Below are 18,010 nucleotides of genomic sequence, written 5' to 3' on the forward strand. Positions count from 1 at the left end.
GACCCTTCTATACTCTTAGAAGTTACCATGATCCCAAAACAATTGTTTATTGAATTATGTCTATCTTGGTTTACCGCATCAGAAATTAAAATATAGGTTTTTAAATAATTACTTATGTAACATGATTATCAAAAGCAGTTGTGTGTTTTCAAACATGTATTAGTGAGGACATTATTTTTTCAACAGTGCTAGAACATCTGAATATTTTAAAGAACTTTGGCTTTCCACCTCCCTACCCAAAATAATAATTTTAAGCTCTAAACAGAAATGTTTAGATGATAAAATACCAAATATAGGAGAATATATTCACAATGTGCATGCAAACATTTTTGGGTATTATATAAAACACTATAGAAATTATATTTCTTTGGAATTAATAACTGTTCATTTAAAAAAGAAACTGAACAGATTAGTCACATCACCTAAAGATTTGATGTGTTCATCTGATAAGATTCTCTTATATGTAAGCAGTTCCCTCCATCGATAACGGAAGGACAATCCAATGTTAAAGAAAGGGGCTTGAATAGCTATTTTAAAAAGGATCAATGCTCAGTAAGTTTCCCAAAAAGGTGTTCACTGTCACTAGGGAAAGTGTGCAAGAGGCCACTGCACACTCACCAGAGGGCTCCTTCTGGCACGGGCAGTGCCAGGGCGTTAGTGAGGGCATGACACATGCCGGGCACAGTGAGTGCTGGCTGTCAGTACTGCCCAAACTAACAGGTGGTTATTTATTTGATTCAAAGCTCACCTACCCTTTGGTTCAGCCCTGAGAATGTACAGTTGTACTTCAAAGAGTTGCTAGAAAATGGAATTAAAAGGTAAGCTTATTTTGGTGCAAAAAGGTTTAGAAATGCATACATAAAAGGCCCCTCATAAGCACGTTACTGATATATTGAAACATGTGTGTCTCGGATGCAGTATGTTGAGCAAAAAGAGCTGAAATGATTGTGGTGGGCAGACTTCATTTACGTTGACGGAAGAGCAGTGGGTGTGGCACTGAGGTGAGAGGGTGCGCAGAACTTGCTGGGTGAGGATCTTCCACATTTTGTCGAGGAGTCTGGTGACAGGTTATACATTAAAACTCATCAGAATGAGTCTGGAGATGAATGCAGTTCACTTTGCAAGTTTGTCTCTGTGATAAACAAGAAAAGATGGCATTTGGGAGGGGTTAAAACAGACACATTTTTAGAGCTGTAGGAGATATGCAACCTAGCCAAGGATCAAGAATAAATGAGGAAGTTTCAACAGTGAAGTCTAGGCTGTCGTGTGAGTCCACGATGCACCTTCGATTCCAAAGCCCTGAAAGGCAGTCCAGCTGATCCCTCTGTGTTAACGTTCCTTCCTTTCAGACGCCTGCTGCCAAGCATGTGAATTTAAAAGAAAGAGGCTAAGTTACATAATTTGTAGCAGTTTTATTAGTTAACCAGAGAACATTTGAAGATTCGACCATTAGAATTCACGTGTTGGAGAAGGCACTTTTTTGCTGTTGCCTTCTGTCAGTATTTAGCATTGGTGTAGGTGCTGTTTGTAAAGCTTTAAACTACACATGCAGAACTTACGTGTCAAGGGTTTTCTGTTTGTGCAACAAGAACCAGGTGATTGTGAGTGGTAGTGAGCCTTATCACCAACAAGGTGAACCTAGTTAATGTCCTTTTTCCTCTTTGTATACAGATCCCCCAAGTTAGGAAGATGAGGGATGTGCAGTTTGAAGTGTTAGAATGCTGTGGCGCTGGCGTTGTGCTCCGGTGCTTTAAGCTACGACTGAGGATGGCAGTCCAGCCTCAGTGCCAGTTTAAGTCTCCACTGCTCCTGTTCTGCTTCTGAGCTAGCCCACCTCTGGTGAGCCTGGGAAGGCAGTGGAGACAGGCTGTGTGCTTAGGCCCCTGCAAGTGAGTGAGAACCGGGATGGAGTTCCTGGCTACTGGCTTTGGCCTGTCCAGACTCAGCCGTTGTAGGCATTTATGCAGTGAGCCAGCAGATGAAAGATTGATCCGTCCTCTCTCTCTCTCCCCCTCCCATCCTCCATTACCCTGCCTATCATATAAAGAAATAAATCTTGGAAAAAGAAAGCAAAAACTGCATGTTGGTTAGGTATTGTTAGGTCGCAGGAAGTTTAAGATTTTATTTTGGCATAAATTAGTAATTGGCAGTTATTGTGGAGTTTGTTGTTGCTGTAGGTAGAAATAGTTGTTGTGCAAGGTGATTTGCTTTGTACCCTTTTGAGCTTTATGATGTTAAATTTAGGTTGTTTTTAAATTTTTTTCTCAAGGGCAAAACAGTCTGCTAGGCAGTCTTCCGATGGCTTCTGGCACTTAGATGCTAAGGTGAAGGAAGAGCCCTCCTTTGGGTGCAAATGCAGCACCTTGCTTCCTGTGCCTCCTGCAGCAGCTGTGCCGCGAAGAGGAGTCTGCAGGGGGCGCTCACGTCTCCATGAGCTGCCGGTTGCAGTGTGAGGGTCAGTCCCTCCCAGTGAGTTCGCGTGAAAGTCTGGACATCGGAGTGACCTTGCTTAGCAGATCGGTCTAACAGTTTAAATAGCGCTCCCTTGGCATGGGGTGATGTGTGTGGAGATGATCCAGGTTGCACAGTAGGTGTGCGCAGGTTATCTGCCAACACTGTGCGTTAGTGGAAGGCACCTGAGCACTGCGGAGTTTGCTCTTCTGGGCGTCCTGCCACCAATCACACATTGGCAGGATACAAAGGCACATCTGTATTTATTTCACAGATGCTTATTCACACCTACAGATAATTTCATACTGTTCTGACTAAGCCAGTATGTATGCACTGTTACTATATTACATATATGCACTGTGGTACTTACATATGGGTTTTTTTTCAGATATTAAGGAACGATTCACAAATTATGTGCTTTTGCTAATAGTGTGTTTAAGAAACATGGAGCAGTTTTCTTGGAATCCAGGTAATTAAACCTTAACAACTACTGTATCTTGTAATTGTATTGTTAAAGCTGCGTTGTTATTTCATATGGAATAGGATGAATATTGAACGTTCTACTGTTTGGCATCGGCAGTACCTGAAGCAGTAGATGGATAGAGCCAACATCTCTGAGCTTTCCTGAGCACCTTGGATGCATAGATTTCACATTCCTCTGCACTGAAATAACCTTCTAAGTGCATCTCCCAGGACCTTTCTGCAGTCCCCTGGCTGTTTTCTGGGGGATGGGAGATGCCATCGTGCCCCACAGGCTGGCAGGTCCCTGGAGCTGCCTGCACGATGGTATGTGCTGCCCGCCGAGCACTGTGGCCCAGCCCTCCGAGTGTTACAGAGAGCAGTGCGCCGCACCTGCCTGTGAGCAGTCACGTGACCCGCAGACAAGCCTGTGCTCTTGGCTGACATGGATCTTTGCCCATTCACTGTTGGGTGGTACTTGACGAAAGATAAAGAAATACAGTGTGAAGCATTAGAGTGTGCTCCTGACATGCCTCTCTGGATCCGGGCTGATGAAGTCGCCAAGGCTCCGTGACTTGTCATTACCCAGTTGGTGGGCTTCAGTGAGCCTGCACTGTGTGCCAGGAACAAGGCTGTGCTGTGTGGCGAATGTGGAAAGCACTCAGCTCTGTGTAGGACACAAGGGTTAATAAACTGGAGAAATAGGCAGTGACAGTGTTGCCATCAGCTAGGTGGCATGTGATCAACTACACAGACACGTTAAATACTTTAGAGGGTTTTTTTAATGTCTTGTTTACTTACAATTAAAGATAATTATATCTTTTTCATTTTTAAAGTAAATTTTGTTTGCTCATTTTTCTTCATTCAAAAGGCAGAGAGCAAGGCAGACCAGGACCCTGAAACTCCATCCACTTCTCCCACATGGGTGGCAGGAAGCCAAGTACCTGAGTGAGCACCTGCTAACCTCCTTGTGTACACCGTCACAGGAGGCTGGGCTGGAAGCAGAGCCGAGGAGCTCAGGCGTTCAGCTAGGGGTGCCGCTGTCCCAGGCAATGGCTTTACTCTTCTGTGCAGCGCGTGCGGCTGTTCTGCATTTTAATACTCCCAACATCAAACTTGTTATTGGTGTTAATAACTTGCTGGTTAATTTTTTTTTTTTCGGTTTGTAAAGCTTGTTTTCAAGTACATAGGAAAAATAAGTGAGATACATGATCTTGGAACTGAATTTCCAGAAGTTAATGTCTTACAGAAACTGAGATCAAGTCTTATCATTATGTATACTCCCTTCACTTCTCTTCTGAATAGGTACAAAGACCCTTGGGCAAAAAAGTGCCTACACACACACACACACACACGCACACACTCCACGTGTGAACTCACACACACCCCTGCATTCTTAGCATGCCTGAATTCCACTGATGCATAGGATATACCTTTCTTTGTAACTGAGTTGGCTAACAGGGTGTTCACATAGAGCAAAGTTGGCATTTGTGATTGGTTCCCTTGGAGCTCAGCAGTCCCAAAACAGGGTTGTTAGGCCCGATTGCGGCCAACCCTAAGCTTCCTGATATCTAGGTGTTTGAAGTCATTTTCCCATCTGTGCTGTGAGTCTGGCATAGTATCTGCAGGCTGTGCAACAGAGCATGTGGCAAAACATCAGCATTCTAGCTTTCTGTAGTTTTTTTTAAATGTTCTGATTTTAAAACCAAATTCTATTTGTGCAAGCTTGCTCTAGGTTCCAGGATCATTAACAGTAGACACTAATACAAGTTGTTTAGTATTCCAGGCATGCATACTGGCCTTATTTCTGTAGCGGAGGAAACTTATGCAAGAACACGTGGCAGTGAGTGGCAGGATTACTACTGAAAGGGGGCCTGATTGCCAGAGCCTCAGCCACACGCGGGGCTCGCCACAGGTGCAGGGGTGCCTGTGCACCCAGCTTTGCCGTCCCACCCCTCACAGCCTCTTCAGCATTTCTGACCATCTTTGTCTTGCTCTGTCCCACTCTTGTCACCTTCTGTAAGGTCTTAGGCTGTGGTCTGCGGGTATTTCTCTGATACCTGGTGCTGAGTTGCCATCTAATCAATATCCCAAGGGCGAGCACATTTGCGGTTATCATTTTGCATCTGAATGGCAGCATCATGGAAGGCCTGTAAGTGAGGAAAGTGTGAGAGAAGTTGACTTCACTGTAGCACCCCCGAGCTCGAGCCCTGCGCCCAGGCTGTGGCCCTTGACATAGTGAAAGCCTTGAAAGATGCTTGTGGAATTTGTTATCCTTCAGTTTGAATGACTTAAAAAACAAAACTAAAGTATCGTTCATTGATTGCTAATTCCGACTCTGTCATTGTTTATTACCGAAGTTCTGCCCTGTGGAGGAGGAGGAGTCATTCTATGATGTCATCATTCTGTGATGACAGATTCTGTCCATATCGAGAGGTTTAACTGTCTCCCTGTTTTTCCGTACTTTGCAGATCATCTCTGGGTGTTATTTCCAGATGTTTGTATGGTGGTTGCATCAGAAGTTGCTGTGGACATTGTAAAACATGCCTTTATCACCAAATTCAATGACATTACCGCAGATGTATGTATATTGATAAGCAATTTAATACTTAGAGTTACCTTAATGTTTTAAAGTTATAAAATAGTAAGTTTGGGTTTACTGCATTTGTAAAAATAATGCAAGATTACTGTGTTTAAAAGTTAGAATTGTAATTTTACATATCTGAAAATTTTTATACCACTGGAAATATGTTTTGGAGTTAAAAAGCCTTAGTTCTGTGCTTCAAAATGAAAGTATAGGTTGGTTGGTAGTTCAGCTAAGAGTATCAGTAACTCAAAAATTATTGTAAACTGTTAAGATTACCATTGTTTAGCTCACGTGCTTTGGATTATATTGTTTCTAGATGATATTTGAAAGTTAAAACATCAATGCTTACTTTCTGGCTGTTTAAAACATTTTGTATTTAAGCATTCATTTTCTGTGATTATAGCTTCCTTTATGTTTTAGAACATATAATTTTCTGGTGACAGTCTTAAAACTTTAGGAAATTTGCTTTATCAGTAACCAGATATTCTGTAGAATTTCTGGAAACTGTGTCTGTAGCTATAGACTCATTGGATGCATAGATGAATCGGCTTTGGTTTTCCTGTGGTCGGAGGGCAGTGCGGTCTGGAGCTCTGTGTATCCCTGGGCAGTGCGGTCGGCGAACGCCGTGCCTCTGTGTATCCCTGGGCAGTGCAGTCCCTTGGTGCTGGCAGCGTCTCTGCCGCACGGTCAGCCCCACCGCCACAGGGGGACGCCACACCCCGCCCTGCACTGTGTTGCTGAGCCGGGATGTTTTATGATTGGGATAGGAAACGCGTTGTGAACTCAAGATATTTCCAGCTAAAGATGGCTGCATCAGGATGCAGCTGCTCGTAGGTCCTGTAAAACGGGGTTTCCTGGGGGCGTTCCTTACGTCTCAGTCTCCAGGTGACTGCAGGGTTACAGTCCCCTGTATCACTGCACTGGAATTTTATGAAATTGGGTTGCTCTGATACATGACATCTTATCCCAAAAGGCAGCGAAGATTTAAAGTTGAATACAGTTCTAACTGCAACAGTTTCATGAATTAATAATGGGTTTCTAGATACTTCCATGGACTTAAATACAATTTTACACACTTTTGTAAAACATTAACAGGTATTTCACCATTTTCTCTTTCAACTTCCTCCATACAGAGTGGTTTCCTTTCTGAGGGATCATTTTACAACATTGAAGTGATAATTAGGCTGAATTCAGGTGTTCAGTGGTTTTAAAGAGATTTTTAAGTGCCCTGTTGCTATGTCCCCTAGCTTAGTTTGTATTTGTTTGTTAAAATCCATGTCTATCAGATGGCTAAATGTGAAATAATAATTTTTAAACTGTCTATTTTCCCTATAATGTCAAAATTGTACATGAGAGTGCTTCAGAAAATGTCTAAAAGGTGTGCATTGTCTCTAAATTTTATTGTTTGTGAAATTCTCAAAGTATGCTTGTAAAATAGCCATTCCTCGGGCCCAGCACGATAGCCTAGCATCCTTGCTTTATGGCTGCTGGGATCCAGGTGGGTGCCAGTTCCTATGCTGGCTGCTCCACTTCCCACTCAGCTCCCTGCTTATGGCCTGGGAAGGCAGTAGAGGATGGCCCAAGGCCTTGGGGCCATGCACCTATGTGGGAGACCCAGAAGAGACTCCTGGCTCCTGCTTCAGATCAGCTCAACTCTAGCCGTTGCGGCTACTTGGGAAGTGAGCTAGCAGATAAAGGGTCTTTCTCTCTGTCTTCCTTCTCTTTGTGGATCTGCCTTTCCAATAAAAATAAATAAATCTTAAAAAAAGAAAAAAGCCATCTAGAGAACCGCAGCCATGTTCCCCCTTATGCGGGAAAACAGGAAACACAGCGGGTCTGTTGGTGAGCAGCACCCGCTCCTGGTTAGTGTTTAAACGTTAGTTGTTAGGTACCTACAGAGTCAACGTCTATCCAGGTTCTCCGTCTGCACTGCGTTACTCTGTCTCCCTGTTATTTGTCTCTAGGTCTACAGTGAATACAGAGCCAGCCTTGCTTTTGACCTGGTCAGCAGCCGACAGAAAAATGTGAGCATTTGATCAAAGGCGTCCTCTGAGATCCACACCAGAATAGGATTTTGACCTAGAGTGGAAAACCACACGGACTTCCTCCGTACCTGTGTTCTCAAGACTAAATGTTTACAAACTACTAATAATACATGAAATAGTGAATGATTTTTTTACACAGTTAGAAATTATACAACTCTGTGTATAAAGTTCTCATGAACAGAGTTCCACATTGTATCAGCAGGCTGCATAGTGGCCGCCATGTTGTGCACCTTGGGCATGGGTGCGTGGTGCTCTGTGCGTGCAGTAGGCGCAGGCGCTCACGGCCCCCTCTCTCTGCAGGCGTACACGGACTACAGTGACTCAGTGGCACGCAGGATGGGCTTCATCCCTCTCCCCCTGGCTGTCCTCGTAAGTCCCTTCTTCTTGTGATACGAGATAGTCATATTTATAGAATTTTGGCAAATGGATTGTCAGCAAATTTATTACAAAAGGACTTGATATACAAATAGTTTGAGAGAAGTTTTTATTTTCTAATTGTGGTATCATTCTTTTGAAGTTCAAAACATCCAATAGATAATGACATGAAGGCACTGTTTTAAAAAAAGTAACTGTCCTATTAATGAGTATCGCTTTCTGGCTTATTCTTTTGGCAAATATCTTTATTTTTTATGTCATAACTGGTGGTGAGGTTGGCATGGCCACTGTCACACTGCTGGCATTTCCAGAGAGTAGTTTGATGCTGTAATGCAGTAATTCCAGTTCTAAGGATTTGTCCTAAGGAAATAGTTACAGAAGCCAACCATGATTCATGGGCAAGAGTAAACGTTGCAGTGGCAGCTCTAGTTGCAGAACTTTAGGGAAATGAAATACATGAAGTAAATTATGGTTGCCTAAATGGAAACATAGTGTATCCATTGTAAGTACAGCTTTTCAGAAAATTTTCCAGAGTTTTTACAATTAAAATTCTATTATCCTTATAACATACATATTTTTTAAAAATAAAAATAACATTGGGGACCAGTGTTTTTGTGCAGTGGTCTAATCCACCACTTGTAATGCCCACAGCCCCGACTGCAGTGTGGACTCAGTCCCAGCTGCTCCGCTTCAGGCCCAGCTCCTCCTGATGTACCTGCTGGGAACGGAAGCCCAGGTGCTCAGCTTCCTTCCAGCCTGTGGGAAAGCACAGTGGAATCCTGGCTCTGGCCTGGCCCTCTGGCTGCAGCGGCCCTCTGGGGAGTGAGCTGGTAGATGGCAGATCGCTGCCTTTCATAAACAAATACACCTTTAAACATGCAGACACACTGAAATGTAAATCACTGCCTCCCAGAAAGTTACAACTTTGAAAGAAAAAAAAAAACTTTTTAAATTTTGTTTTTATTTATTTGAAAGGCACTGTTAGAGAGAGGAGAGAGAGATGCCTTTTATCTGCTGATTCACTCCCCAGGTGGCTGCAGTGGCTAGGGCTGGGCAGACCAGAGCCAGGAACTGACTGGGCCATCTTCACTGCTTTCCCAGGTGCTTCAGCAGAGATGGACCGTAAGTGGAGAGACCGTGACTCAGACTGACACCCACACAGGATGCCAGAGTCACAGGCAGCAGCTTTAAGTGCTGCAGCACAGCACCAGCCGCTCACTCTGAATCCAGCAGCCTTGGGAAGGGTTTCTGTCCTCATCAAGGTGTAATCGCGTTCATTCAGACTTGCTGGCTGCATCTGTGTTTGACAGGTGCCTGCTTTATTTTCTGGTCCTACGTTCGAGCAAATGCTGCAGTCACCTGAAAAGTTCTCCCACAGGCCTGTGCAAATCAGTTGAGAAAAATATGAAGAAGTTACCCGCCATGCACTGTATATCAGACCAGCTTGCCTCCTCCCAATTGTTTCTCTATTAAAGCCCATTTTTCAAAATGTCTTTTTAAAGTTCTCTTTTACAGTACTTAAGAGCCCTAATAGACTCCTATCTTATGACTTGGTGTTACTAGCCAAGCCCGATTCCTGTCCCTTCCCCCGGCCTCATAGCTGCTCGGTCTGGGAGCGCCAAACTGCACCTGTGGTGGGCGAGCATTCTCCCCTGATCTCCCTGGCCTGCTGAACAGGCACACAAGGGTACTCCAGTCATTCCTACAGTTCTGGGAGACAAATGACAAATGAGGAAAAAGCTCATTAGTCACAACTGTGTAGAAGCGCGAGGGATTTTCTTACCTTTAAGTAAATCATTTTTCAGTAATATTCTTCAGTTTCTTCTAATAGTAAGTGCCTCTTGAAGTTGTTTTTCTTTCCCTCCCTGCAGGGCATTGGGGCTCTAAAAAGTAGTAGAATGAAGGGTAGGAGAAAGCAGGAATAAGGGAGAAGGCCTAAGTGGTCCTAGCTCTGCTGGGAGCCTGTGGAACAAGTCACTCACGTGTATGTCCAGATTTGCTTTTCTTTCTGAAAGCCTCCGGCTGACATCTCTCAGGTAGATGTAGCTGAGGCTGTAGAAGCAGCCATAGGCTTCATGAATCTGCCTAAACAAACCCAGACCTACCGTGCAAGTAGTACAAATGGGCAGATTTTAACAGGAATCAGTGATTCTAGAACCGCTGTCTTAGATTTAAGCAGAGGCTGTAGGTGGATACCTGAAGTATTGCCATTAGCGTGGAGATGTATTTAGAACATTAGTTAATGACTGCTGTTGTGTCATTTGTGTGTCTTTGTTGGTTTGTTTCTGGTCAGCTCATCAGAGTTGTAACAAGCTCAATCAGAGTGCAAGGAATCCTGTCTTACGCCTGCGTCGTACTCTTCTACTTTGGGTAAGATGAACTATTACTGAATGTTTTGGGTTATCTGGTCAAGTGTAAGCGTGGAAGGGAGTCTTATAGCACCCAGGTCATACTCTGTCCGCTCTGTGCTGGGAGCTCCCTTCCTGCTGTGGGCTACTGAGAAATCGTGTCTCGGCTCCATACACTGCCTTTTGGTGGCAGTAGTCATTCTTTAGTTTTCATTGTAGTCTCTTACTTAAAGATTTTATGAGTGTGCGCTAGTCATGTTTTCTTTTATGAGGCAACGCCTGCCATTACATTTTTTTTTCCAATACTAAAATCATTGTTAATCTTCTAGTTTGTTTGCCACGTTGAATCTCCTTTCTGTACTCTAAGCTGCTGGGCCAACACACAGGCAGCACAGCAGTGCAGCTTCGCTGCCGGTAACAGGCTGAGCCCACCTGCAGGGGTGTTGGCTGGTGCAGCTTGCGCTCTGCCCTGGGGAGGCAGCAGTAAACACGCAGCTGAAACAGCCTGATGCCGGACTCGGTGGTGGCCGCCAAGTAACCATGGGAGCTGAGCGTTTGCTGTTGTGGGTTTTGTCAAGACAAGGATCGATGGTGAAGGAGTGCAGGCTGCAGTTGTCACCTTACTGGTGCATGGGGAGAGAAGAGTTGGCCACGGAGCCAGGCTTTCTCCAGGGGACGCATGGCAGCGAGAAGAGCTGTCCCAGTGCTGAGGTCAGCAGAGTCACCGGGGCACCAGGTCTGCTCCCCAGATGCCCGCAGTACTGCATTGTCGGGTTGGATGTGTGTTCTGCTCGAGCCCAGCACGTGTCCTGCCACGTGGCAGGTATCCAGGAAGCGTCTGCCCCAGCAGCTGAGGAGCAGCCCTCGTGTGCCCTGAGGAGCCAGTGCTTCCTTGCTCCCCCACCCTGCAGAGCTGGGCTCAGGCATGGCAGCTTGTTTCGGCAGCACCACGGCAAGGTGGAGTTCCAGCACATCACAGATCACTCTCCGTTTTCCATTTGAGTGAACACACAAATGCTTTACTGGAGTAAGCTGACCCCTGTCCGGTTTTGACGTTAAAAACATGAGTGTCTCCTTTGATGGTACAAATGTCCATTCCACGCCTTGAAGTCCTAGCACAGAACCACACTTACCAAGTTGTACTGCCTTAGTTATTCCATTGTTAATAAGCTTTTTGTCGTAATCTTTTGCTTTTGACATGAATTAGCAGGCAGACATATTGCACCCGAGGTCTTTTTGTGGTTATAATTGCTTGTGTGTGATTCACCAAGCGGGCTGTGCTTCTGAGTTACTTAGAGTTTATGCTCAGCATCCCTTGTCCCAAGGTGTCTTACTACCCGTCCACCCGGGTAGTCCCCCCAACACAAAACTCCCTGTGAATGTCCATGTTCTACTCCATTATTCTATGTCAAGGTCACACTCAGATTGTCCTCTCCCACGAAGTCTTTATTCCTCGAAACCCAGGCACCTGCCTTCCACAGAACAGATCGGAATCCCCAACGTGAAATGTGTATGTAGATCCTACACTCGCTGTGGCCCGCTGTGATGAGAGTCGCTGGCCTCCATCTGCCAGGTCCATTCCATACTCCTCAGGGAGAGCAGACAAGTCCCTGTGTGGGTGACAGTGAACTCCAGACAGCTGGCTTTCAGGGGACCGGTGGTGTTGAGTAGTATGAAGAAAACCCCAGTGATGTGAGGAAGTGCCGTCGACAGAAGCGGTGCCTAAAGGGACTGCCCCAAGGAGCAGCCGCCACGCAGCAGTCCTCAGAGAGCATCAGAGAGCATGGTGGGGGCGTGCTGAGGGGGCAAGGGCCAGGCAGGCTCTGTCATGTGGAAACGGACGGCAGGTAGCAAAAGTGGCAGTCCAGTGAGGAGGCTATCCTGACCCCAGAGGCACGCGTGCCCGCCTGGGCCTGCAGGAATCCTGTGCAGCCCTGGGAGTTTGATGCCTGGGTGTGTGTTACTCTTGAATTGATTGGATATAGGGCATGAAGGCTAAGAAATCAAGTTTGGGACCCAAACAGTTGGAGTGATGGAGTAGCCATCAGTTGTGATGGGAGTCTAGTAAGAGAAGGGCAGATGTGGGAAAGTGGAGATGAAATCAGGACCTGGGATGTGGGGTTTGTGAGTGCAGAATTACTGTTAGGCATCGCTAGTCAGTGTCGAGGAGTAAGAGGAGAGGATGAGTCAGGCTCAGAGGGGAGCCAGAGCCGAGAAGAAAGCCTGAGAGTTAAGCACCTGGCAGCGGTAGGTCTGAGTGGGTACTGGATGTTGGCCGCCTCAGTCCTGTGGTGGGAAGGCTGTCACCATACAGAGCTCTGGTTTGCTTCCTGCTTGGTCTATGCCACCTCTCCACCCTCACTGTCCAGTATTCCTGTCAGGGTCTCCCCTCAGACACAGAGCCATGGCCCACCTCACCCCTCGTCCCCTGCCTGGCTCTGTGTCCTGGGCCCTTAAACACGCCCACCTCACCTCTCACTCTGTGTCCTGGGCCCTTAAACACGCCCACCTCACTCTCACTCTGTGTCGTGGGCCCTTAAACATGGCCCACCTCACTCTCACTCTGTGAGCCCTTGATCTTTCAGGGGTTAGTGGATGCCCAGGTGTCTCATGTTCCACACCTTTGCCAAGTCTGTGTGAAATGCTGAAATGGGTATTCATCTTTTGACCCAGGAATTCTACTACTTGTAATTACTGGCATCTGAGAAATACAGATTTAATGTTTTCTTAATCAAAAACTTTAATTAAGACAAAATATTGTAAATTCTGTCTAGTAACAAGAACTTCTTTGGAGTTTGCTAGCTAATGGCCCGTAGCATGAGAAGTCTTAGGACCTTTCAAAATAATATCCCTTGGGGACTTTAACTGGGAGAGTAGATGCAGATGACTCAGAGATAAGAAAACGATGCCAGGTGCCGCAGTGACCCTCACTGCGGTGTGGAGTTACATGCTATTTTATGTTCCTTGTATTCATCTATATATACTGAGTGTCTTTGTTTTGCAACAAAAATAAATGTTAAGAATGGTAGGAAAAATTTCTAGCTGCCATAATCTTTTATAGTGATAAATGAGGAATTTAGCAAAAGCTTTGTCTTGTAGTCCGGATGTCTTGGAAAGCTCGGGCTTTGCGGCACATGCCATGGCCCCCCAGTCCAGACCCTCTGACTTGGGCTAGCCCCAGCCCCCTGCCTCACCACCGGCTGCACAGCAGGTGGCCTCCAGTGGCCCAAGTGAATCTCCCTTGGTTACGTGTTCTGTTTCTTTGTTAAGGTTGGTATCCTTGAAAGTCCTGAACAGCATCGTGCTCTTAGGGAAGGCATGCCAGTATGTCAAGGAGGCCAGAATGGAAGAGAAACTGTTTAACCGCCCACCAGCCAGCAGCCCCAGCCAGTCAGCCAGCAAAGCTCAGAACAAACGCAGATCCTCCCCAGGTAAGTCTTCAGTCTTTGGTCGGCAGATACTAACTTGTCAGAGGATCAGCCAGGAGTCCAGCAGAGGGGCAAGGCAGTATGGCTGCTCTGGGAAGCAGAAGAGAAAAACGCAGACCCTGAGTCAGGGACTGTGAGCACGTACCACTGGCAGAGAGAGTGGGTGAAGAGCATCCCCAGCTTTGGGGTGCTGTCATGTGAAAAGATGCTCGCAAAGGGCCTGAAGGTGTGAGGCGAGCAGCCTTCCCCGGAGGCCAGCCTCACAGGCCTTCCAAGCAGAACCGCCAAGCAGGAAGCTGTTTGGCAGGTTGAATGGCGCTAATAACCATGGCTGCAGGGACCCAGTCCCAGGGTAAGGGGCTGGCCAAGGGATCCGTGGGCCCCAGGGCCTGCTGTGCACCAGGGCTTACTGTGCACCAGGCACTGCAGCTGACCTGAGGATTTGGGCCGTTGTCGGACTTCAACTAACCACTTGTGGACACAGCTGTCATTCTAGAAGGATCCTTCACTGGCTTTGTGGGAAATAGGCTCTGGAAGGCAAAGGCCAGGGACAAGGCTGACTGGCTCAGGGCAGGAGAACAGTGATGGGCAGGGAGTTGCAGAACTAGACGGTGGGGCTGAAGGAGTTACTGCTGTGCGTGTTGTATAACGTGAGGAAAGAGGAGCTGTGGACGATTCTGAAGTTTCTGGCGTCGGATCTGGAAGAACTGGGTGACTGATTGAATTTTTGTCACGGGAGGACAGTTCCCTGCTCCTGTCTGTGTTCGTCCATATTACTTCTAGCTTGACTTGTTTTTAAGTGTGTGTGGAAACTGTGTGCCAGATGGTGGTGGTGCCCTGCAGGGAGGGGCCAGCAGGAGCTGTGGGCAGCTCAATGCTGTGTGAGCCCAGGGCTTGCTGGGAGAGGGCGGTATGAGCCTTGGCCAGAGTCCAGTCTGACGGGAGGGCCGGGCCTGGCCTTGGGCTTCACAGGGAGCTAAAATAAAGTAGCATAAAAGCATGTGTAATCACGTGAAGGTAACTATGCTTTTTATTGTAAGGAACAGCATGTAAATACTGTCAATAGTATGAGCATTTGGTTGCAGTACAAACATGGTAAATGTGGCTTTAGGGCCGTGTCTGGAGGTCTTGGAGGCCAGTAGACCGTGGGGTAGAGACCATCAAGGGGCAAGTGGAAGGCTGAAAGAGGAGTGGATAGTGTGAGGACAGCATGAGGTGCATCCTGTTCTGACAGCGGTGGGAGGAGCCACCAGGAGCTGGGCAGTTGTGTGCGTTTCCTCTTCCCTGGCCCTGGTTCCGGTAGGTACATACGCAAGGCAACACTCCTCAGATTGCACATACAGATAAATGCAGGTTTTAGTGCAACATTTTTACCTCAGAACTGTTCATACAAAGATTGAATTTATGATTCTGAGACTAACAGGTCTAGACCTCAGCCTGGCTGTTCCCAGGAGTGGGTTCTAGGATCCTTGGATCCTGAAATAAGCTTCTGAGAGTTGGTCTTTACCCCTGATTTGTATTTCTAGAGAGGTAGTTCTAAGTCCTGCTGAAGTGCCTGTGGCTGAGAGGTGGGATGTTCTGGAGTAAGCTGAGCAGGTGCCCTGGGTAGAGAAGCCCAGGCCAGTGTTTCAGCCTGGCAGCAGGTATTAGGATGCAGTCGTGTAGAAGAGGCTGTAGCACAGGAGAGCCCAGTGTGGTGCCATTTTGATGAGCCAGCGGCGACGGGATGGGCTGGAAGGTTCCCGGCCAGTGAGGGCAGCTGCCGCTGTGTTCTGGTTGGCTCTCAAGGTGGAGCTGTGTGACAGGATGGTGGATGCCTCTACCATGTTTGTGTTGGTAAGCTCATGATGCCTGAGGTATGCGATCACCTTCTGAGTCCGTGGATCTGTTTCCCACAGGCCTTTCCACGGAAGAAAACCTGTCTGCCTCGGTCCCTAGCCAGCCTGCTCGGCCAAAGGATGACGTCATACCACTGCTAGTGACGAGCAGTTCCGATCAGTTTCTGACAACCCCAGACGGTGACGAGAAGGACATAACACAGGACAATTCAGAATTAAAGCACAGGTCCTCAAAGAAAGACTTGCTAGAGATAGACAGGTTCACGATTTGCGGCAACCGTATTGACTGAGTTCTGGCCCCGTGTTGACGATGCTGGGCCTGGGACAGCGGACGCTGAGCCACCGGGTCAGACAGAGGCTGAAATGGCACTTAACTATTTATTTAAAAATTTTAAGTTATTGCTGGCAAGCAGGTCTTAGTGTCTTTCCTCCAGTGACATGGTCCGGCTAAAGGGCTGGACTATGGGGCAGCAGCAGCCCTGGCCTGGTCCCTGGAGGCTCCACGGCCCGGGCCACCGAGCCCTACCCGGCCATGCAGCAGCACTTCCGGGCCCGAGAGGACGAAGCAGCTTTGTCAGCCGGGCTTCCAGAAAGTCACGTTTTGCCTCAAGGCCTCTTCAGTATACAGATGTACCTGGAAACTGTGAAGCTTTTACCGTGACGTCACCTTGGCAGTTTCATACTATTTTCACAAACAGTTTCCAAACTCTACTTCATCTGCCAAAGCATTAAAAAAAATGATTAAACGTAAGATAAATGTTCTCACCACCAGAGTAATCCTTGAAGATATATCTGACTTAATCAGAATAAATGGCTACCTTAAATAAGACATCATGAATAGTAGCATTTTGTAGAAAACAAAAGCAAAAAAAAAAAAAAAAAGCAACCCTCAAATTGTTCTTTTATTTAAAGCAAAATTTATTGAAGGTCATGTATCAGAAAATGTTCCATACTTCCTCAGTTTACTCTTTTCAAGCTAAATATGAAATGTTTGTCATGTAACTACAGTGGATGAAAGAGAAATTTCCTGACAACAAAAGCACTTTTGTACTGAGAGCTTAGACCCATGTTAACTTTTTGGTACAGTTAACTGGTTTCGCTTTAAGACCACTTGCTTCATAAGTGGTTGCACCTGCAAAGATCTGTTGTCGGATAGGCTAAAAGTTGTCACCGTACAAAATTGAAAGCTGTCAATTTTAACTGGATTTTTTTCAATAAGTTGTAAAGTAAATCTCCCAGGTAAGACAGATGACAGCCTCTCCTGGGTTTTTGAAGGGCGTGTGGGCGCTGAATGCCCGTGCCTGGGCCCCTGCGTGGCCAGAGCATGGTGGGGGCTGCCGGGCCTGCCCGCGCTGGGCCAGCATGCCTGTGTCAGGGAGCACCTGTGTGGACGCAGAGGCGCTGTCTGGGCGTGGAGAGCTGCGTGTGTGTGTGTGTGTGTGTGTGTGTGTGTGTGTGTTGGGAACAGCTTTCTGGTTTGGTGTGAGGTGAGGATTTCCGTTTCCACCCCATTAATCTTCTGGAGTTATTTTCCGCCCCGTTTTATCTTGAAAGTCCTGCCTATGTTTGTACAAAAATTTTACGACTTCTGATTTCAGAACAGACTGGAAGGTGGTTCTCATGCCAGTCATTTGCTCTGACGCTTTGAAGTGCAGGTCTCGTGCCAGTGTCCAGGCCCGGGAGGCCGACTGCAGGGGTGTCTGTCTCCCGTGAGAGCCGGCGCTAATGCTGGGCGTGTCCATTTGAGATCTGAAGATTGGTGTTGAGGAGATTGTCCCAACAGGCCTTTATGAAGCTGCAAAGTACTCTTAAGTGAAACATGCAAATTTTAATTGCCTTGCTTTTGTGTTTCAGGGGAGCCCCATTCTTAACATTATTGTTCTATTTGCCGTCTCCTCTTCACCAGCAGTGAACAGGAGTGGTTGGGGAAAGCTTTGGCACGCCTTGCACTGGTCAGAGCAGGCGTGCCGTCGCCATGGAGCGGTCCCGCCCGCTGTGCTGTCCTGGGGAGGGGTCCCTTCCTGTGCTGCCGCTGTGGGGAGGTGGGGCTGACACTTCTGTTGTAATGGCAGTCAGTACTAATTTTATAAGTGCATCTTGTGTGAAACTCAATAAATTCAATTTTGTAATCTTTTTTAAAAAGGTCACTGACTTTATTTTAAACCTGCTTGCCATTGTAGTTGGCAGAGTGAATTTTCTACTCTGTAGTAAGAATTTACTGCTAATATACATCCGGTCAACTCTCTCATTTGAATTCTTCCTTTGTTCTGGCTGGTAGTAAATACTTAATTGTGTCTTTGAAACATATAGATGGGGCCTTGGTTATAGGCCACTTAATATCTCCAGCAAGTCAGTGTGGTTGCATTTTACGGGGGTTTTGCATGTCACACAATATGCTTTTCACTGAGCATAAAGTTCAAGGTAGTGTTGAGGAGCCTGTTGGACTCTCTTGCTCTTCCTTTGGAATAGTTGCCATGCC

General features: G+C 46.6%; 1 protein-coding gene across 1 annotated transcript in view; it reads left to right on the forward strand.

Annotated features, from left to right (window-relative positions):
- TAPT1 (transmembrane anterior posterior transformation 1) overlaps window positions 1-16,360 on the forward strand; it is a 59,254-nt gene extending 42,894 nt beyond the window's left edge. Inside the window, exons 8-14 of the mRNA XM_058670287.1 lie at window positions 2,840-2,920; window positions 5,382-5,491; window positions 7,462-7,521; window positions 7,843-7,911; window positions 10,211-10,287; window positions 13,536-13,696; window positions 15,592-16,360. Coding sequence (XP_058526270.1) covers window positions 2,840-2,920; window positions 5,382-5,491; window positions 7,462-7,521; window positions 7,843-7,911; window positions 10,211-10,287; window positions 13,536-13,696; window positions 15,592-15,821 — 788 coding nt within the window. The 3' untranslated portion in view covers window positions 15,822-16,360. The remainder of the gene's footprint in view (window positions 1-2,839; window positions 2,921-5,381; window positions 5,492-7,461; window positions 7,522-7,842; window positions 7,912-10,210; window positions 10,288-13,535; window positions 13,697-15,591) is intronic.
- The last annotated feature ends 1,650 nt before the right edge of the window (window positions 16,361-18,010 follow it).

The sequence above is a fragment of the Ochotona princeps genome, chromosome 11, assembly GCF_030435755.1.
Source record: "Ochotona princeps isolate mOchPri1 chromosome 11, mOchPri1.hap1, whole genome shotgun sequence".
In the NCBI taxonomy this organism is placed as follows: domain Eukaryota; kingdom Metazoa; phylum Chordata; class Mammalia; order Lagomorpha; family Ochotonidae; genus Ochotona; species Ochotona princeps.